This window comes from Oncorhynchus mykiss, chromosome 16 (assembly GCF_013265735.2).
Source record: "Oncorhynchus mykiss isolate Arlee chromosome 16, USDA_OmykA_1.1, whole genome shotgun sequence".
In the NCBI taxonomy this organism is placed as follows: domain Eukaryota; kingdom Metazoa; phylum Chordata; class Actinopteri; order Salmoniformes; family Salmonidae; genus Oncorhynchus; species Oncorhynchus mykiss.
Genome location: NC_048580.1, coordinates 35,266,216 through 35,288,383, shown reverse-complemented (window position 1 = coordinate 35,288,383; position 22,168 = coordinate 35,266,216). Strand labels below are relative to the sequence as shown.

General features: G+C 42.1%; 1 protein-coding gene across 2 annotated transcripts in view; it reads left to right on the top strand.

Moving 5' to 3' along the window:
• Positions 1 to 18,138: 18,138 nt before the first annotated feature.
• Positions 18,139 to 22,168, top strand: part of LOC110491863 (phosphatidylinositol 3,4,5-trisphosphate-dependent Rac exchanger 1 protein) — a 148,408-nt gene continuing 144,378 nt past the window's right edge. Inside the window, exon 1 of one of the 2 annotated variants that reach the window (XR_005036510.1) lies at positions 18,139 to 18,779. Coding sequence is in view for 1 of the 2 variants with exons in the window: in XM_021565684.2 (XP_021421359.2) it covers positions 18,642 to 18,779 (138 nt within the window). In the remaining variant the exon portion in view is untranslated. The remainder of the gene's footprint in view (positions 18,780 to 22,168) is intronic. The other variant, XM_021565684.2, reaches the window with a different exon arrangement.

Below are 22,168 nucleotides of genomic sequence, written 5' to 3'. Positions count from 1 at the left end.
TGTCTCTGTGAATGGTCTGTCCTCTGACAAATCAACTGTAAATTTCGGTGTTCCTCAAGGTTCCGTTTTAGGACCACTTTTGTTTTCACTATATATTTTACCTCTTGGGGATGTTATTCGAAAACATAATGTTAACTTTCACTGCTATGCAGATGACACACAGCTGTACATTTCAATTAAACATGGTGAAGCCCCAAAATTGCCCTTGCTAGAAGAATGTGTTTCAGACATAAGGAAGTGGATGGCTGCAAACTTTCTACTTTTAAACTCGGACAAAACAGAGATGCTTGTTCTAGGTCCCAAGAAACAAAGAGATCTTCTGTTGAATCTGACAATTAATCTTAATGGTTGTACAGTCGTCTCAAATAAAACTGTGAAGGACCTCGGCGTTACTCTGGACCCTGATCTCTCTTTTGAAGAACATATCAAGACCATTTCAAGGACAGCTTTTTTCCATCTACGAAACATTGCAAAAATCAGGAACTTTCTGTCCAAAAATGATGCAGAAAAATTAATCCATGCTTTTGTCACTTCCAGGTTAGACTACTGCAATGCTCTACTTTCCGGCTACCCGGATAAAGCACTAAATAAACTTCAGTTAGTGCTAAATACGGCTGCTAGAATCCTGACTAGAACCAAAAAATTTGATCATATTACTCCAGTGCTAGCCTCTCTACACTGGCTTCCTGTCAAAGCAAGGGCTGATTTCAAGGTTTTACTGCTAACCTACAAAGCATTACATGGGCTTGCTCCTATCTATCTCTCTGATTTGGTCCTGCCGTACATACCTACACGTACGCTACGGTCACAAGACGCAGGCCTCCTAATTGTCCCTAGAATTTTTAAGCAAACAGCTGGAAGCAGGGCTTTCTCCTATAGAGCTCCATTTTTATGGAACGGTCTGCCTACCCATGTCAGAGACGCAAACTCGGTCTCAACCTTTAAGTCTCTACTGAAGACTCATCTCTTCAGTGGGTCATATGATTGAGTGTAGTCTGGCCCAGGAGTGGGAGGGTGAACGGAAAGGCTCTGGAGCAACGAACCACCCTTGCTGTCTCTGCCTGGCCGGTTCCCCTCTTTCCACTGGGATTCTCTGCCTCTAACCCTATTACAGGGGCTGAGTCACTGGCTTTACTGGGGCTCTCTCATGCCGTCCCTGGAGGAGGTGCGTCACCTGAGTGGGTTGAGTCACTGATGTGGTCATCCTGTCTGGGTTGGCGCCCCCCCCCTTAAGTTGTGCCGTGGCGGAGGTCTTTGTGGGCTATACTCAGCCTTGTCTCAGGATGGTAAGTTGGTGGTTGAAGATATCCCTCTAGTGGTGTGGGGGCTGTGCTTTGGCAAAGTGGGTGGGGTTATATCCTTCCTGTTTGGCCCTGTCCGGGGGTGTCCTCGGAGTGGGCCACAGTGTCTCCTGACCCCTCCTGTCTCAGCCTCCAGTATTTATGCTGCAGTAGTTTATGTGTCGGGGGGCTAGGGTCAGTTTGTTATATCTGGAGTACTTCTCCTGTCCTATTCGGTGTCCTGTGTGAATCTAAGTGTGCGTTCTCTAATTCTCTCCTTCTCTCTTTCTCTCTCTCGGAGGACCTGAGCCCTAGGACCATGCCCCAGGACTACCTGACATGATGACTCCTTGCTGTCCCCAGTCCACCTGGCTGTGCTGCTGCTCCAGTTTCAACTGTTCTGCCTTATTATTATTCGACCATGCTGATCATTTATGAACATTTGAACATCTTGGCCATGTTCTGTTATAATCTCCACCCGGCACAGCCAGAAGAGGACTGGCCATCCCACATATGCTCTCTCTAATTCTCACATAGCCTGGTTCCTCTCTAGGTTTCTTCCTAGGTTTTGGCCTTTCTAGGGAGTTTTTCCTAGCCACCGTGCTTCTTCACCTGCATTGCTTGCTGTTTGGGGTTTTAGGCTGGGTTTCTGTACAGCACTTTGAGATATCAGCTGATGTACGAAGGGCTATATAAAATAAATTTGATTGATTGATTGAAATGGTCTTCCAAATGGACAATGACCCCAAGCATACTTCAAAAGTTGTGGAAAAATGGCTTAAGGACAACAAAGTCAAGGCATTGGAGTGGCCATCACAGAGCCCTGACCTCAATCCCATAGAAAACGTATGGGCAGAGCTGAAAAAGCGTGTACGAGCAAGGAGACCTACAAACCTGACTCAGTTACACCAGCTCTGTCTGGAGGAATGGGCCAAAATTCACCCAACTTATGAGCTTATGGAAGGCTACCCGAAACATTTGACCCAAGTTAAACAATTTAAAGGCAATGCTATCAAATACTAATTGAGTGTATGTAAACTTCTGACTCACTGGGAATGTGATGAAAGAAATAAAAGCTGAAATAAATCCTTCTCTCTACTATTATTCTTACATTTCACATTCTTAAAATAAAGTGGTCATCCTAAGACAGGGCATTTTTACGAGGATTAAATGTCAGGAATTGTGAAAAACTGAGTTTAAATGTACTTAGCCAAGTACATTTAAACTCAGTTTTTCACAATTCCTGACATTTAATCCTCGTAAAAAGGTGTAAAAGGTGTATGTAAACTTCCGACTTCAACTGTATATTATTTACCCTGTTATTATTGGTCATGGCTCCCGTGTGGCGCACAATGGGGTTGACTTGCAGTTCTCCAGCTGTATCGACTGAAATAGAGGTTGGAGCGCGAGGTTCAAGGTACGAGGGCAGGGGGCACGGGATAGGCCGCAGATCCGGGCACAGAAGACGGACCTTGCCCATGGGGAAGGGAGAAGGAGGAAGGGGGATCCCCACCCTGTCCCACTGGCTAGCACCGAGCAACACTTTAAGGGGCATTGCTGTTCTTAGTTCCAGTCTGCATGTTCAAACTAAAACAATGTAACTAATAAAGGCGTGAAAAATGCCCCTTAGATATGAATATCAATGAATATGAATATATTAAATATCAAAGCATTAGACCTCTCACTAAAGACGTCACTCACGGAACGCTACCCGTTCCAGGGTTAGGACCATAACCACGAGAGGACTTGAAAATGGGCCAGAGCTGAAAGGATCCCCAAAACTAAGAAGGTATTTTGGTTTTGTATATAGCCTATCAATGTGTAGGCATACTGTGTAATAAAATCGATAATTAAATAAAGGTTAAATAAAAATAAAACAAAGAAAATTGTGTACTAAAAATGTGAATGTGTTTTTGCAGAGCATACAACCATGCCGACCACCATCCGTGGAGATCAGTGGACAAAGGGCTGGATAACAGGCCACACCGAAAAAGCACATGGTTGCAAAGAAAGCGGTTAGTTTTGCAGCATTTGTGTGTTGGAATCACTATTATTTCATAATTGATCTAGCGTTTCTATCATAGGCCACTTATCTATGGGGAGCTCAGGGCGTTACCATTGTGCTCATCTGATGAAGGGGCTCATGGGTGAGATTCAAACTTTGAAGACCGAGATCGAGTCATTGAAGGCAGACCAGCAGAAAGAGAAACATTCTCTGAGGGCAGCGATACGGGCAACAGCTGATATGAGTGAGTGAGTTGTTGCTCAGACAGTTTTTGTAAAGTATTTAGTAGCCGGGTCCTGCTGAAGTATGTTAATGTCAAAAGGACTTTTGATTATTGAAATTGTTTGTATTATTCTGTTTCATTTGTTCCCAGGGAGGAAGGTACCTTGGGAGTGCTTAGGAAAGAGGCCTTGTTGCGTTCCCTCCTCCAAGAGGCATGCGTGTGAAATGAATCTAGGAGAATAACACAATAGATCTGGTAGAAGAAAATACTATGTATTTTTGTTGTACCATAATCTCTGAAATGGAAGTGAAAGGTCACACATTCAGCCGTGAAGCTGGATGTAATTTAGATGGTGTCCACAAGAGGGCACCAGTGTATGTGCAACGTTTCAGACTGATAACTTGAAGAATGAGCAAGCTACATGACATTTAGTTTGAAGTCACCCAGGTGTCCTTCACAATTTGTCCAAATGTACCCAAGTGGCCGAATTGGTACATTGATACATTTTCAAGAACAAAACTATAGAAAACATACAAAAATGCTATGCTAATAAAAAAATACAAGTTTACACACTCCCAGGAATGTCAAACATTATAGATCATTAGCTTCCCTACATAAAATGTACTAACAGGAGACCAAACACAGAGGTGAAATATTTAAGATAATATTTAAGATAAATATTTAAGATAAAATAAGTTAGCAGACAAAACTGATCTAATGTCATAAGTGAACACACCACAAACAAAGTAAAAAGAAATAATAATAAGTAAAATAAAATGTTCACATTATTTACAATGACTGATCTTACAACACGTCCTCTACACAAGATTGTGCTGCTGGTCCCAAGTCCCTTTCAGCGGTACCAATGATTATTATTTTTTAATGAACCTGTATTGAACTAGGCAAGTCAGTACAAATTCTTATTTACAATGACGCCTACCCCGGCCAAACCTGGACGACGCTGGTCCAATTGTGCGCCTCCCTATGGGACTCCCAAAAATCACGGCCGGATGTGATGCAGCCTGGATTCGAACCAGGTACTGCAGTGTGTTAGACGACTGTGCCAGTCGGGTGCCCAATGTGTATTGTACGTTGACTTTGACATGTTGTGGCTTTCGGATTTACAATATTAAAGAATATAAATACAAAGACTCGGATTTCACTTACCAGTCTAAGGTAACATTAGCAGGTAACGTTAGCATCCTCTCCTTTAGCTGTTGTCTTACATTTTTCTGCAAGAATATCTTCCAAAATCGGTATACTTGGACTTTGATTGAGCTTTTCCAGTATTAGTAGCCATGTTGTAAGTTCAACATTTTCAAAACACTTAGTTTTCATAACTCACAGATATGCAAATGCACTTCGCCATATTCTTGCATAAATGGCCAAAAGGAACTTGCCTCCTGGCGCGCAAGGTAAGTTCAACGATTGTGCGACGGATACAGGTTTCTGCATACTCACGCACAGCTCATTGGCTATCTAGCTAGCTTCGTTTGAAGACGATTGGTGCTCATTTGACAAAGATGCAGTCAATCAAGTGAACACCGCCCGTGTCGTTGGCGCGCATTGATGCCGTAGGTACCTTTCTAAAATGGGCTTCCTATTGGACATAACGAATGCCGAACGATTTAGTAATGACTGGATAACTGTTAGGGTGTCTGAGGAATAAATACCAACGTAATTTGACTGGTTGAAACCATGTTTAGCGGTAGATTTTCACAGATTTCTTTCTTTGCAAGTTGAATTAGTGGAAATACAAAATCGATCGTGCATGCTACATGGACCTTTTTAGGGTATGAAAAATGATTTTATCTAACAAAACGACACTACATGTTATCTTTGGGACCCTTAGGATGACAAATCAGAGCAAGATTTCAGAATGTAAGAAATTATTTCACCTTTAGATGTGAATGTATCAAGCCTGTCACGGTGAAACAAGTGTTTTGTTGATCCCCTCAAACAATAGCATGGCATTTCTTCGCCGTAACAGCTACAGTAAATTGAACAATGCAGTTAGATTAACAATAATTCAAGGTTTCAGTAGATATCCGACACTTATATGTACCGACATTTTATTCCACGCTAATTTCCGCGTCCATGACACATTGGGCTACATGATTTACAACTGTCCCGTAGACGGGACACGATCCCGAAGAAGTTGACAGAGTTAATTGGTACTTGAGGTCACCGAGAAAGTTAAACGACTACCGCCCCGAAGCACTCCCCGTAGCACTCACTTCCGTCATCATGAAGTGCTTTGAGAGACTAGTCAAGGACCATATCACCTCCACCCTACCCGACACCCTAGACCCACTCCAATTTGCTTACCGCCCAAATAGGTCCACAGACGATGCAATCTCAACCACACTGCACACTGCCCTAACCCATCTGGACAAGAGGCATACCTATGTGAGAATGCTGTTCATCGACTACAGCTCGGCATTCAACACCATAGTACCCTCCAAGCTCGTCATCAAGCTCGAGACCCTGGGTCTAGACCCCGCCCTGTGCAACTGGGTACTGGACTTCCTGACGGGCCGCCCCCAGGTGGTGAGGGTAGGCAACAACATCTCCACCCCGCTGATCCTCAACACTGGGGCCCCACAAGGGTGCGTTCTGAGCCCTCTCCTGTACTCCCTGTTCACCCACGAGTGCGTGGCCACGCACGCCTCCAACTCAATCATCAAGTTTGTGGACGACACAACAGTGGTAGGCTTGATTACCAACAACGACGAGACGGCCTACAGGGAGGAGGTGAGGGCCCTCGGAGTGTGGTGTCAGGAAAATAACCTCACACTCAACGTCAAAAAAACTAAGGAGATGATTGTGGACTTCAGGAAACAGCAGAGGGAACACCCCCCTATCCACATCGATGGAACAGTAGTGGAGAGGGTAGCAAGTTTTAAGTTCCTCGGCATACACATCACAGACAAACTGAATTGGTCCACTCACACAGACAGCATCGTGAAGAAGGCGCAGCAGCGCCTCTTCAACCTCAGGAGGCTGAAGAAATTTGGTTTGTCACCAAAAGCACTCACAAACTTCTACAGATTCACAATCGAGAGCATCCTGGCAGGCTGTATCACCGCCTGGTACGGCAACTGCTCCGCCCACAACCGTAAGGCTCTCCAGAGGGTAGTGAGGTCTGCACAATGCATCACCGGGGGCAAACTACCTGCCCTCCAGGACACCTACACCACCCGATGTTACAGGAAGGCCATAAAGATCATCAAGGACATCAACCACCCGAGCCACTCCCTGTTCACCCCGCTATCATCCAGAAGGCGAGGTCAGTACAGGTGCATCAAAGCTGGGACCGAGAGACTGAAAAACAGCTTCTATCTCAAGGCCATCAGACTGTTAAACAGCCACCACTAACATTGAGTGGCTGCTGCCAACACACTGACTCTGACACTGACTCAACTCCAGCCACTTTAATAATGGGAATTGATGGGAAATGATGTAAATATATCACTAGCCACTTTTAACATTGCTACCTTATATAATGTTACTTACCCTACATTATTCATCTCATATGCATACGTATATACTGTACTCTATATCATCGACTGCATCCTTATGTAATACATGTATCACTAGCCACTTTAACTATGCCACTTTGTTTACATACTCACCTCATGTATATACTGTACTCGATACCATCTACTGTATCCTGCCTATGCTTCTCTGTACCATCACTCATTCATATATCCTTATGTACATATTCTTTGTCCCCTTACACTGTGTATAAGACAGTAGTTTTGGAATTGTTAGTTAGATTACTTGTTGGTTATTACTGCATTGTCGGAACTAGAAGCACAAGCATTTCGCTACACTCGCATTAACATCTGCTAACCATGTGTATGTGACAAATAAAATTTGATTTGATTTGAAGTCTGGACATGGCCTGCTCTCCCTTATGGAAGGAATTAAGCACTTTCCCATGTTTACTACAGTTATCTTCAAAATGATTTAAATGCTTTAAATGCTTTAATATCCAAATGAAAAAGCATATACTGCATAGTACTGTATTTCTTCACCTGCATTATTATGCTTTCGTTAATACAATAATGATAAAAATACTCTTTAAAAATGCAGATGTTTATTTAGTTGTAAGGCCATAATGAATTACTGGGAATAAATATCACTGAATTACAGAAATATTGGAACAAAGTTGTCTAATGAGGGTAAACAAATGGTTGCTTACTGGAAAACACTCTTTCAAACACACATGGTCACGTTGTACAGTGCCATTATGGCTATTAGCAGGTAGCTGGACAATAGACTTGCCTAGAAGGAGGGTAGGGGAAGAATTCTATCATCAAATGTATTTCTTAGTCAGGTTGGCCGTGATTGGTTGCAATTTTAATTTGATCCACCAGAAAAGACAAAAAAATAATACAACAAAAAGTATTATTATTATTATTATGTATCACATCCGACTGTGATTAGGAGACCCATACAGCGGTGCACAATTGGCCCAGCGTTATTTTGTCCTTTATTCAGATTACAAACGCTCACTTATGTTTAAAAAAAACTGAAATTACCTCCAAAATATCGTTATACATTATCAAGATGATGGCACAGTCATATAGCCTCGGCACCTACATAAAGCTGAGTGACTCACTCATTCATGGCTTTGGATCAAAATAAATTAGAACCAACATTCTTTCTGACAGTCTTTAATAAAGAAATGTTCTGGTTATCCTGACCTGGACACCATGTACAGTATTATAATAGCACATTATGGGCTGTTAGCAGGACAATATACCTTACCAACACCTCTCTGTATTTTGATTTTCCCGAGTGGTGCAGCGCAGTGCAAACTGCGTTCTACAGATGCAGGTTCGATGCCCGTGCCGTTCGCCACCGGGAGACCCATGAGGCAGCTTTTGGTTTTAGTTTAGAATCCTCTATATGTAATTATTGGCAGAGTCACGTCATATTTGTCGATATACTGTAGGCCTACCGTAGGCGACATTAGTCTCACTAGTGTTGAGTAATGTTCTGTTAAAAGTGTGCCCGCATGACACAGGTATTCTTTAGCTAAATAACCTGGTACTGTAGCCTACTCCCGACCACATTGTACAGCGCCAAATTTTCTGTTCCATCCTAATAGAAACCCAGAGGGTTTTTCATTTCTTGTAATAGAAACACCATAATATTAAGCAAATGAATTAAGCAAAATGTCTTAAAATCAGTCCCATATACAATGTTCTTACAAGAAAGGTTTTAAGTTCTCTGGAACAGCCACTATTGAAGGCTATCAAATGCTTCTCAAAGATGCCCTCTGGTGGTTAAACTAGCACTTAAATAACGTGCCATAGAATTCTGTGGCACCATGCAAGCTGTGCTGCAGTACACTGCAACTTTTAAAGGACGACCCACTGCAGATTGCATCATACTAAGTATTAAGATGGAGTTGGAAGAGAGCCTATATCTCAGACAAGGTGAACGGTTAATACTTCCATATTTGCTCTGTCCTCACAGAAGAGGCAGCGACACCGGCGGATCCAGGTGGTTCTGTGTTCAACGGGGAAAAGAAGATGCTGTACTATGCCGATGCTCTGACTGAGATTGCCTTTGTAGTTTAATCAATGACAGACTCCACAGGTCAGCATTTACATATACCTGTAGGTTGTATTAAACTGTAATTTTATTGTCTTAAAAGGACATTCTCCAAAATCTAAGTTTTCCAGATTTTGATTTTTGCATATAACTAAAGCTACTGAACAGATGTCCTGGGATGTGGTCTTATCTCAATGGATCACTTTTGACGTGTAAAACATATGACAAACTTAGTGTTGAGTGTAATGTCTCTTTAATGCAACCTATTTGAAGACACAGTTTTGCCCATCTCTGGATGGCTTTTGGCTCTTTTTGTATTTGCAGAGGATTCCTCGGTGCACAGTGACTCGAAAGTGAAGGTGGACACACACGCAGACCTCCTGCCTTGTTTACTGATGAAGCAACCCAACCTAACACTGGAGCTCTTCCCCAATTATTCAGACAACTTATCAGCTTCCCAAAGGGTAACTAACTCACAATCCTACATGAAGACAGATTTGATTTAACAAAGGGTTGTTTTAGTATTGTCATCAGAGCTGAGATTTCTCAGATCACTTTGATCTCAAGGATGAATCAGTCCTTGTATCAACCTCTGTCTATGTATTTTAGAGTGGTTACATTTCTCCAACGCCATTACTCAGCTGTTTGGGTTTGTTGTTGTTTGAATACCAGATTGCACCTTTAACGTTACTTGAGTTTGAATATATAAAATGTTCAAAGAATTTCAAACTTCAAGAATTTGTTTGAGGAAAATATTAAATCTCAGGGTATCTCTGGACACTTCTATGCCTGGTCTATTGACATCTCTCTCTCTGATCTCTTCTCTTCTCTAGCAGAGTCATATGTTGAAGACCAAGAGATCATCTACAGGAAAGACTGCTCCTCCCCTGGGGCCTGAGACCAAGGTGCTTGTGGTCTGGGTGGAGCACCACGATGGCATCCTTTATAACACTTTCACCCTCTGACCTGCGTCTGTGTTTCTGTCCTCATATGATTTTGCATAAGACCACTCATGATTTGTTTTTACTGTTCCGTTAGCAGTACCTGCCTAGCCAAAGTGAGAAACCAAAGTGAGACACTGTTGAAGGTGTTTCCCCTTGTTTTTCTCTAGAGAACTTCCCTCTGTCTAATCTCTTGGTGGAAACCAGCACAGGTTTGGAGGTGAACCCTAACAACAGCACTTCCTGCAGGTCCTGAGGCCCACGCCCAACCAAACAGTAACCCTCAGGCTCATAGCCAGGCTAACACACCAAACATGGCTGTCCGTTATAGTGAAAGGAGTAATGTACTGAAGAGCCAGATGTACAAGCAAATATTTAAAAGGGATGCCTTCCTCTTGACAGTTATATCCTTCTTAGTTATTTCTAAGTAGCCCCTATAATAGTTCATCGGTATAGACATGATCATTTCAGCAGTCAGGAATGTTTTGTATTCATGTCAAGTAGAATGACAATTTCAGTAGGTTACCACTGTGGACATTTTCAGTTATGACGCCCTAAAATCCCCTGCAACACAAATTTGCTTTTGAATAGAACGTCAATTTTCTCTTCCCCCTACCTCCCCAGGTCGGGGCTCCTGGAGAAGGACATGCCTCTGATTGTCATCCACCTCCTGAGGATGGGTTTGTTCCGGGTCAGGCTCCACAGGGCCATGGGCAAGTTCAGCATGGTCATTCCCCTCGTGGACGACATAGTGGTCAGCGACAGAACACTAGGTGACCACTCTCTCTCTACCCTTGTCTCTAGATTAAATGCTACGGTCTTATTGTCATTTATGTTAATTAAGCTGCATTCAACCCATTTGCCCTTAATGTCTCCTCTGTTGCGGTAATCAGATTTCCATATTTTTTTATCAAAGTGTTTGTTTACTAAATAAACTGAAGTCAACTGAATGCTGACAGGTGTCGGCAGTTAACGGTTTTGTCATCTAAAGTCTAGTCCCATTTCACTTAGGTATTTCGCTCATGGTCTTACTTTCTTCTCAGTTTTTTCCAAGGGTTCCTGGTGCGGCAGACGGTGATCAACGTGTGCCAGTGGAAGTGGCTTGAGAGTGAGACGTACAGCCCGCCGCATGTGCACCGCTACTGCAACAAGCTGCTGGACCCGGAGTTCTACACCTCACTCTTCCAGGAGGTGGGGGAGGGGAGGCCTATTCACCTTTGACCCCCCCCTCCTTGAAAAACACTAACACAGAGAAAAACACATGCACACAGAAACGGACAACCAGCCACGTGTACACACACATACACAGCCCTAGATTCTCTATATTTATAAGGTTATATTTTATTATTTATATCAAACACTTTGCTGCCACAGACGTTGAGAGCAAAGTGTAACAAAAAGAGATACCCTGTGCAAGCAGTAGATTTGTCGTACGCACACATCTGAGCCTGTCTTTTGGTGGCCAATAAGCTCCAGTTCTGGGCACTTGGCATTGAAGAGTTGCTACACATCATTATCAGTCTATGCTTCGTGGTATCAGTTTCTGATGCTCTTTAATTGCAATAGAATAGTCTACTCGTTGGCTATTTTTTTTATTTTACATTGTAATGAAGAGTGAACAACGTTATTGGCCTTCAAATCCTCAATTTTAGAGAGTCAGTTTTTATGTAGATGGACCAGACTCAAAATATAGGTTAACTTCTTGATAATTTGACGTGTATCATATCAACACAGCTAGGGAGAGGACGGAGAAGGAAATAATCATGCAGATATAGTGGAGATATAAATCCTTAATCTAGTGGACTGCAGTTGGATTTCATACATTTTACACTATGTGTCCATATATTACTTTGAAAGTGTTTACATCTGATCTAATAACGGGTTTAAAAGAAGGTTTTTACATCCTCATATGTATCTGTACAAAGTCTTCCCTGTCATTGAGAAAATGGAATTGAACAAAGCAGCAATATTGGGAATTTGTCAGTTTAAAACAATTCTGAAACAACCTGAAGTCTAGTAAAAAATAACCCAAGGTATTTAAAGGGGTACTTCACCTTTGTATTCAAATGGTTGAGTTATTATTTATTTTTTTTACCAACCATCCCTTTAATGTTTGTCAGCTGCTAACAGGGTGCACAGATATTGTTCTTACAATGAAGTAGACCAGTATTAGTCTTTCCAGCTCTGAACCATTTTGATTCTTAGGTCATATTGCACTGTAAGTGTGAGCCAACTTTGGAGAGGTGAGTTTAGCATCTGAGGTGTATTTGCTCATCTCCATCCCATGCAAAGGGATGTCTATACTGTATGTGTGATGCAACACCAGTCATCAACTGTCTCATGACTATGTTTCTAGAGAAGGAAAGCATACATCCTTTCTGGTAAAGGCACATGATTATTCTTCATTCTGAAGATGGCACACTTTTTTGTCAGAAGTGTCCAGGCATTGCTCTTTATCAGAAATGCACCTTGGGTACTGAGAATGTTTTGGTCTCTTTGAATGTGAGATGTCTCAGGATGATCTTATTTTTTTTCTTTCTCATTCCCTACAAACAAACCATTGGGCGAAAGCATTTACTGGGTGGCAAAGTTTACTGATAGTTTAGTTTTAATAACAAAAGGTGAAGCAAATTTGCATATGATTTGGAATCAGAAAATGCTCTGATTGAACTGATTTTCATATTCACTGCAAATGAACAAAATGTTTATTCCATCTATACAGTCATGAGTTTACTTTGCGTATTGCAATTAGCTGACTGATTTGGTTAACTTACTGTACTTTGAAAAGCCCTGAAGTGAACCCTTTACTGTCTACCTGTAATAACGTGAAGTTATTTATCGCAAAGATTGAAGAGGATAAAACAACCAAACATATTTCTTTAATGTTTCATATGGGAAGTCTTAATGCACTGAGCACATTTATTTTCTCATATATTGTATTTTTTGTTGTTGTTTGGAAATACAGTTGCAAGAAAAAGTAGATGAACCCTTTGGAATTACCTGGATTTCCACATAAATTGGTAAAAAAAAACAAGAAATGTATCTGACCTTCCTCTAAGTCACAACAATAGACAAACATAGTGTGCTTAAACTAATAACACACAAATTATTGCATTGTTCTTGTCTATATTGAATATTTAAACATTCAGTGTAGGTTGGGAAAAGTACGTGAACCCCTAGGCTAATGACTTCTCCAAAAGATAATCGGAGTCAGGAGTCAGCTAACCTGGAGTCCAATCAATGAGACTGGAGACGTTGGTTAGAGCTGCCCTGCAATATAAAAAAATGCTATTCACATCATCTTACCTGATGTGAACCATGCCTCGAACAAAAGAGATCTCGGAAGATCTAAGAATTGTTGACTTGCATAAAGCTTGATGTTCATCAGTACACGGTAAGACAAATCGTCTATAAATGGAGAAAGTTCAGCTTTGTTGCTACTCTCCCTAGGAGTGGCCATCCTGCAAAGACAAGAGCACAGCGCAGAATGCTCAATGAGGTTAAGAAGAATCCTAGTGTTTCAGCTAAAGACATACAGAAATCTCTGGAAGGTGCTAACATCTCTGGCGAGTCTACGATTCGTAAATCACTAAACAAGAATGGTTTTCATGGGAGGACACCATGGAAGAAGCCACTGCTGTCCAAAAAAACCCACTGCTGCACATCTGAAGTTCACGAAAGAGCACCTGGATGTTCCATGAAGCTACTGGCAAAATATTCTGTGGATAAATTAAACTAAAGTAGAGTTGTTTAGAAGGAACATCACATCGCACCACCATCAAAACCTCATCCCAACTGTAAAGTATGGTGGAGGGAGCATGATGATTTGGGGCTGCTTTGTTGCCTCAGGGCCTGCCTGGACAGCTTGCTTCCATCGACTGAAAAATTAATTCCCAAGTTTATCAAGACAATTTGCAGGAGAATGTAAGGCTATCAGTCCACCAATTGAAGCTCAAAAGAAGTTGGGTGATGCAACAGGACAACGACCCAAAACACAGAAGTAAACAGAATGGCTTCAACAGAAGAAAATACGCCTTCTGGAGTGGCCCAGTCAGAGTCCTGACCTCAACTCAATTTAAAGTGCTGTGGCATGACCTTGAGAGCAGTTCACACCAGACATCCCAAGAATATTGCTGAACTGAAACAGTTTTGTAAAGAGGAATGGACATTCCTCCTGACCGTTGTACAGGTCTGATCTACAACTACAGAAAATGTTTGGTTGAGGTTATTGCTGCCAAAGAGAGGGTAAACCAATTATTAAATCCAAGGGTTCACATACTTTTCTCATCCTGCACTGTGAATGTTTACACGGTGTGTTCAATAAAAACAAACATATAATTGTTTTTGTGTTATTAGTTTAAGCAAACTGTTTGTCTATTGTTGTGACCAAGAAGATCAAATGTTATGACAAATTTATGCAGAAATCCAGGTAATTCATAAGGGTTCACATACTTTTTCTTGCCACTGTATACTCAAGGAAGAGGTTTATCTTGTGAAATGTGATTGACTAAAATCGTTTATTTTATTTTATTTACTATCATTGAAATAGATCATGTCCCTTTTGGATGGTTTATGATTTTTATGTAATTTTTGCATATAGCGAAGGAAAAGAAGTGTGGAATATGAATTAATCAAAGCAGTTGCATACAGTCAATACTTAATCTTATCAATTCAGGGGTGCAACTGTTCCACCCAAGTTTTATCATTGGAATGTTATACAAAACAAGGCACCGGTGTTCTTTAGGACCATGCAGATGCCTCAAAGCGGTTGGGTAGGCTGATTGGAGTGTTTATCTGACTGAAGAAGAAAAAAAACATGCCACCCCCACTTCTACAACCAAAGTTGCGCTCCTGCATAAATTACTTATTTGTTGTTCAGTAATATTAAATATTTTATGGACAATTTTAAGGACATAGCTTGTGATGTACAGAAAGCAAGAATTATATGTACAATGGGGCAAAAAAAGTAGTTAGTCAGCCACCAATTGTGCAAGATCTCCCATTTAAAAAGATGAGAGAGGCCTGTAATTTCCATCATAGTTATTTATACTTCAACTATGACAGACAAAATGAGAGAGAAAAAAATCCAGAAAATCACATTGTAGGATTTTTTATGAATTTATTTGCAAATTATGGTGTAAAATAAGTATTTGGTCACCTACAAACAAGCAAGATGTCTGGCTCTCACCGACCTGTAACTTCTTCTTTAAGAGGCTCCTCTGTCCTCCACTCGTTATCTGTATTAATGGCACCTGTTTGAACTTGTTATCAGTATAAAAGACACCTGTCCACAACCTCAAACAGTCACACTCCAAACTCCACTATGGCCAAGACCAAAGAGCTGTCAAAGGACACCAGAAACAAAATTGTAGACCTGCACCAGGCTGGGAAGACTGAATCTGCAATAGGTAAGCAGCTTGGTTTGAAGAAATCAACTGTGGCAGCAATTATTAGGAAATGGAAGACATACAAGACCACAGATAATCTCCCTCCATCTGGGGCTCCATGCAAGATCTCACCCCGTGGGGTCAAAATGATCACAAGAACGGTGAGAAAAAATCCCAGAACCACACGGGGGGACCTAGTGAATGACCTGCAGAGAGCTGGGACCAAAGTAACAAAGCCTACCATCAGTAACACACTACGCCGTCAGGGACTCAAATCCTGCAGTGCCAGACGTGTCCCCCTGCTTAAGCCAGTACATGTCCAGGCCTGTCTGAAGTTTGCTAGAGAGCATTTGGATGATCCAGAAGAAGATTGGGAGAATGTCATATGGTCAGATGAAACCAAAATAGAACTTTTTGGTAAAAACTCAACTCGTCGTGTTTGGAGGACAAAGAATGCTGAGTTGCATCCAAAGAACACCATACCTACTGTGAAGCATGGGGGTGGAAACATCATGCTTTGGGGCTGTTTTTCTGTAAAGGGACCAGGACGACTGATCTGTGTAAAGGAAAGAATGAATAGGGCCATGTATCGTGAGATTTTGAGTGAAAACCTCCTTCCATCAGCAAGGGCATTGAAGATGAAATGTGGCTGGGTCTTTCAGCATGACAATGATCCCAAACACACCGCCCGGGTAACAAAGGAGTGGCTTCGTAAGAAGCATTTCAAGGTCCTGGAGTGGCCTAGCCAGTGTCCAGATCTCAACCCCATAGGAAACCTTTGGAGGGAGTTGAAAATCCATGTTGCCCAGCAACAGCCCCAAAACATCACTGCTCTAGAGGAGATCTGCATGGAGGAATGGGCCAAAATACCAGCAACAGTGTGTGAAAACCTTGTGAAGACTTACAGAAAATGTTTGATCTCTGTCATTGCCAACAAAGGGTATATAACAAAGTATTGAGATAAACTTTTGTTATTGACCAAATACTTATTTTCCACCATAATTTGCAAATAAATTCATTAACAATCCTGCAATGTGATTTTCTGGATTTTCTTTTCTCATTTTGTCTGTCATAGTTGAAGTGTACCTATGATGAAAATTACAGGCCTCTCTCATCTTTTTAAGTGGGAGAACTTGCACAATTGGTGGCTGACTAAATACTTTTTTGCCCCACTGTAAATATAAAGTGAGGCATATCAGTTGTCTGTTGCGTTCCTCATTTGAAAAGGCAAAACAAATTGTATGCAACTAGAATCACAGTGGATAATAATGTAACCTGCATTCATTATATTTTCATTTCTTAAAATTTTAACCAACATTTGAGGAATATAGTAAAAACACACAACGTTCTCTCAATCATTGGAATTTTACTCGTTTGACAATTTAATTTGACCCAAAGTTGTAAGAGTTTGCTGCTGTGCTATGAATGAGTCCACTCTCATATTTTCAAATTCAACACGGCTCCTGCTTTGTGCTCAACTTAAAACCAACTTATGTTTCATTCGAAAATGTGGTCGGAGGCTCCGTGTGATGCAATCGCGGAGCCTCAGGGCCAAATAGAGGCCAAATACAACTCTGCCCAGCATCTCCATGCGACTCAAATGTTGTAAAAGTGGAGGGCTCAGTATCGCACCGCATTGACATGATTGGTTGACTGTAGGTGGTGGCGGGATGTCCTGTATAAACACAAACTCGTTTCCTTGACAACAGCTCTGTTCAACCGCTCCCTGCTGACAACAGCTCTGTTCAACCGCTCAGTGCTGACAACAGCTCTGTTCAACCGCTCTGTGCTGACAACAGCTCTGTTCAACCGCTCTGTGCTGACAACAGCTCTGTTCAACTGCTCTGTGCTCACAACAGCTCTGTTCAACTGCTCCCCGCTGACAACAGCTCTGTTCAACTGCTACGTGCTGACAACATCTCTGTTCAACCGCTCCGTGCTGACAACAGCTCTGTTCAACCGCTCTGTGCTGACAACAGCTCTGTTCAACCACTCTGTGCTCACAACAGCTCTGTTCAACCGCTCCCCGCTGACAACAGCTCTGTTCAACCACTCTGTGCTCACAACAGCTCTGTTCAACCGCTCCCCGCTGACAACAGCTCTGTTCAACTGCTCTGTGCTGACAACAGCTCTGTTCAACTTCTCCGTGCTGACAACAGCTCTGTTCAACTGCTCCCCGCTAACAACAGCTCTGTTCAACCGCTCCCCGCTGACAACAGCTCTGTGCTGACAACAGCTCTGTTCAACCGCTCCGCGTTGACAACAGCTCTGTTCAACAGCTCTGTGCTGACAACAGCTCTGTTCAACCACTCTGTGCTGCTTCACGAAGAGCAAGACGTATGAATGCCTGACTTCTGCAGAGGCCGTATCTCCCTAAACGCTGCACGGCCAATGGAGACCTTGGATTGACCATGCAGCGTTTTAACACTTGAGCCAGTTGGTGGTACCGTTGGTTCTCTCAGAACCTCTTCATAAATTAAATAACAACAATCATCTAAAATATTACATTGTATTCCTAAAACTGTCAACTTCATTTGCAGCCTCGACTTGTTCAATTGTTTAATAGGCCTGGACAAACCATGGCACTTCATGCGTAAAGTAAATTATTAATTAGGCTGCCTTATTGAAAGAAGAATTGGGTATAGCATATGTTGTAGGTGCAGAATTAATGATTCGATATTGAACATGCATTCGTTATGCTAATTTAGCCTACAGGTGGTCGGTCCCTACACTGCAGCACTTCTGAAAGCTACCACTTGCACCAGCGTTGGCACTGCGCTTAGTCCCAACAGAAGCCGAGAAGAGGACAACAGGCACTTTTCAGACTGCCTTCTGCGGAACTAGTACTGATTACATCGTGTATTGTCTCCTCAACTAACCAACCTGAGAGCTTGTGTTTTAGCTCTCCTCTGATAGTTCATGAGCTGTAAGATTCTTATCTGAAGTTGTCTTTTCTTGTCCGGGAATCGGATCAATCAAATCGATCTGGAGTCCTTCGTCATTTATTGTGGCTTCAGTCTTTTCAAGAAAGAACAAAAAAGTTCATCAAGACGTGTGCTTTTGTTTTAATACTTTTGTTTAAGTTCATGTAAAGCCTATTGCGCATCCGTGTTTGAAAATACGGTGTTGCAAAATGGATTTAAATTGCAACTAACTCGGGATACTTTTGCAGTGACCCAAGTATAAAGAATAACTGAAATACTTGTTTTCCCGTACTTTTTTGGATAAAGATCAATCATGGAAGAGGGGCAACAGAACCGCGTCCTTCACAGCACCAAAGAGTCGGACCGCGAGCAACGCTTGAGGCTCTGTGTTTTACATGAAATTTTGAACACCGAGAGGGATTACGTTCGGGTATTGCTTTTCCTTCAGTCGGTAAGTTTCTGTTCACGCTTTTGGCATTAACTGAGTTTGTGTTAGTCTGCTTGCCAAGCATGGTATTTGTATTGTTCAGCTGTTGGATCATGTCACAAAGTGATGGCAACAAACACCTTTACGAGAAAGTGAAGGCAAGGCTGGCTTTCTACAGCTGCTGAATGCCCTAGCATGAATCACTAGTTTATTTGTTGCACCTAAAACACAATCCAACATCCTGTCTGGTTTTAAATTTGTAGCTTTACCCTTCTGTTTAGAGCGGCGCTTTCCTGCATTTAATTTGGGGGGAGCGGTCACTTCACCTCATCTCCATTGATCTGCTGCCTATGCTGTCTGACAAAATCACTGTTCTAGTGAATATCAATACCTCGCCAAGCAACTGGTCTCTGTATCCTCTTGATCGCGCATTTTTTTGTATTTTACATAGCAACCATAAAAGAAACACAGACTGGACAAGTAGCCGTGATTATGCTCATTATAGTCGGGTATCACCTTTTCTGCGCTGAACTATGTAGAACATTTGCCAGTTGGAAACAACTCCCTTCTGCATCGCACAGTTCATGCATGATATTATTTTATTTCAAGAGAAACTGCAGCGTGCATTGAGCTCACAGGAAGAAAAACACCAGAACAACATGGAATTCGAATAATTGAACTGACATCAGTTGTGTGTAAAAATAACCAACATTTGGTTAATCACTCAGCCCTACAAGATACCATCTGATCAGAAGATGCGTAATTGTATCCCATCAATTTAGAGACGTTGTTCAGCTGATTCTGGTCTGTTTATTGGCTACGGTACTGTGTCTGACTGGTCCCTCCTCTTGTCTGATTCAGAACCAGTGGGTGGGTGTCTGCTTTGATCCTATTCTGACCATAATAGCATGCCAGGGCGCTAATTCACTTCCCACAAGCCATCTTCTTAGCAGGTCTCAGTGACGCTGCTAATGGCTTATGTCGGCCTGAGTAACTTCGAAGTGTGGCATCCTATGGCTTGAAGCACACACACACGCATATATATATATATATATATATTACACACACACACACACACACACACACATCTCCTGTTGTATCACTTAGTGTTTGTACCTTTTATCCATTCTACACTATATTCTGAAGCTATACTGTGTAGATATCTTCCGATTGCTCTACATAAATCTAAATGTTAGCATGTAATCGTATCTAGTGAACAGCTATAAAAGGGGCTGTAGTATGGAGTGGAGATGTACAAATTACCCGATGTCTTACATCACCGGCAGATCTGAGGTCCGTATCATATTGGAACATTCCGGATCTTACAGCCATCTCTTCCCTGTCCAACTGATCTGTCACAGTGGACACACATCAAGAATTCCAGATGGCCTCTACAATCTGTCATCTCCAGCGCGTCACGTCACCTCTCAACAAGATACCAACCACCACGTCCCCATATCCACTTCAGAAAAGCTCCACTCAAAAACCCCACTCATGCAAACGCACATTAAATAGTGGGGGTGAATATAATTGTTGCAGCAACAGCAAACAGCCTTGAAAGAGCTAACTGCTCGTAAAATGATATTTATAATTGATTTCAATACACGTTCAGCGACCTAAGTCGGGAACACCCAAATGAGATGATTACAAAGACCCTCCCCTCCAATTGGACATGCTTCTTTACTACTGGGCCAATTAAAAGGTCCTGATTCAGAGGACAAGCTGTACTAAAAAAGCTGTACATTCAACAAACCCAGAGCTAGTTGAATGTTCAGGATTCTCACATACAGACTAGTAGCAATATGAGATGCATTGGACACTATACCCTGTCATGATGGAACCCTCTGTTTTTCACCGAATCTTGATAAATTAGTGGTCCAATCCGCATGGCTGCAATTAGTAAAATGTTTTACCTTGGCATTGTTGTAGAACCCATTGAGTAATATTTTCATTTGGTTTTTCAATAACGTTAGAAAGCACAGCATAGTACAAGATTTCCAACAACCCCAAGACAAAGTGTCATGTATGGAGAGACTTCTGTCAGTAGTTTTAAATGGAACCAAGCTCGTCAGACCTACAGACAAGACAACAGTGTGTCTGGTCTCTCTTGTCTTTGAGAGGAAGTCTCTCATCCAGTCTTCCTGTCTGCGTCACCTTTTTGATTGAGCTGAGGAGAGACCGACTAGCCTCCCCGTAGCGAGACAGCTTCTGCCTATGTGAGCCTCTCAATGAGCCGTGAACTTTACAGCCCTTAAAGCAGAAATGAGTGAGAGAAAGGCACGAGACCAAAATATGACTGTTGGCGATGCGCACGGCCGAGAGAGGAGGATTGTGGGGGAGAGGGTAAGATTAAGGATAATTTTACCCCCCGCTGTGGGCAGGCTACAAAAAAGGGGATTTCTTAATTTATTTATTCAATTTTAAATCAAATGTATTTATATAGCCCTTCTTACATCAGCTGATATCTCAAAGTGCTGTACAGAAACCCAGCCTAAAACCCCAAACAGCAAGCAATGCAGTTGTAGAAGCACGGTGGCTAGGAAAAACTCCCTAGAAAATCCAGAACCTAGGAAGAAACCTAGAGAGGAACCAGGCTATGAGGGGTGGCCAGTCCTCTTCTGGCTGTTCCGGGTGGAGATTATAACAGAACATGGCCAAGATGTTCAAATATTCATAGATGACCAGCATGGTCAAATATTAATAATCACAGTAGTTGTCGAGGGTGCAACAAGTCAGCACCTCAGGATTAAATGTCAGTTGGCTTTTCATAGCCAATCATTGAGAGTATCTCTACCGCTCCTGCTGTCTCTCTAGAGTTTAAAACAGCAGGTCTGGGACAGGTAGCACGTCAGATGAACAGGTCAGGGTTCCATAGCCGCAGGCAGAACAGTTGAAACTGGAGCAGCAGCACGGCCAGGTGGACTGGGGACAGCAAGGAGTCATCAGGCCAGGTAGTCCTGGGGCATGGTCCTAGGGCTCAGGTCCTCCGAGAGAGAGAAGGAGAGAATTAGAGAGAGCATACTTAAATTCACACAGGACACCGGATAAGACCGGAGAAATACTCCAGATATAACAGACTGACCCTAGTCCCCCGACTCATAAACTACTGCAGCATAAATACTGGAGGCTGATACAGGAGGATTGCCATTTCATGCCATGTTGCTTGTATCTGCGATACACTCAAGTGTTTCATCTCTACTGGTTGTAAAGTGGAGTGAATTGAAAAGGTTGTGTAGAGAACCTAACAAGTGTAGTGATTGGCCGTGTCATTGATACAAATCAAATCTTATTGGTTGCATACACCTTTTTAGCAGATGTTATTGCGTGTGTAGTGAAATGCTTGTGCCTAAGGATGCATATTTTGGGGAATATTCACAGGTGGAAACTTTCAATGGGAATTAACGGAAATAAAT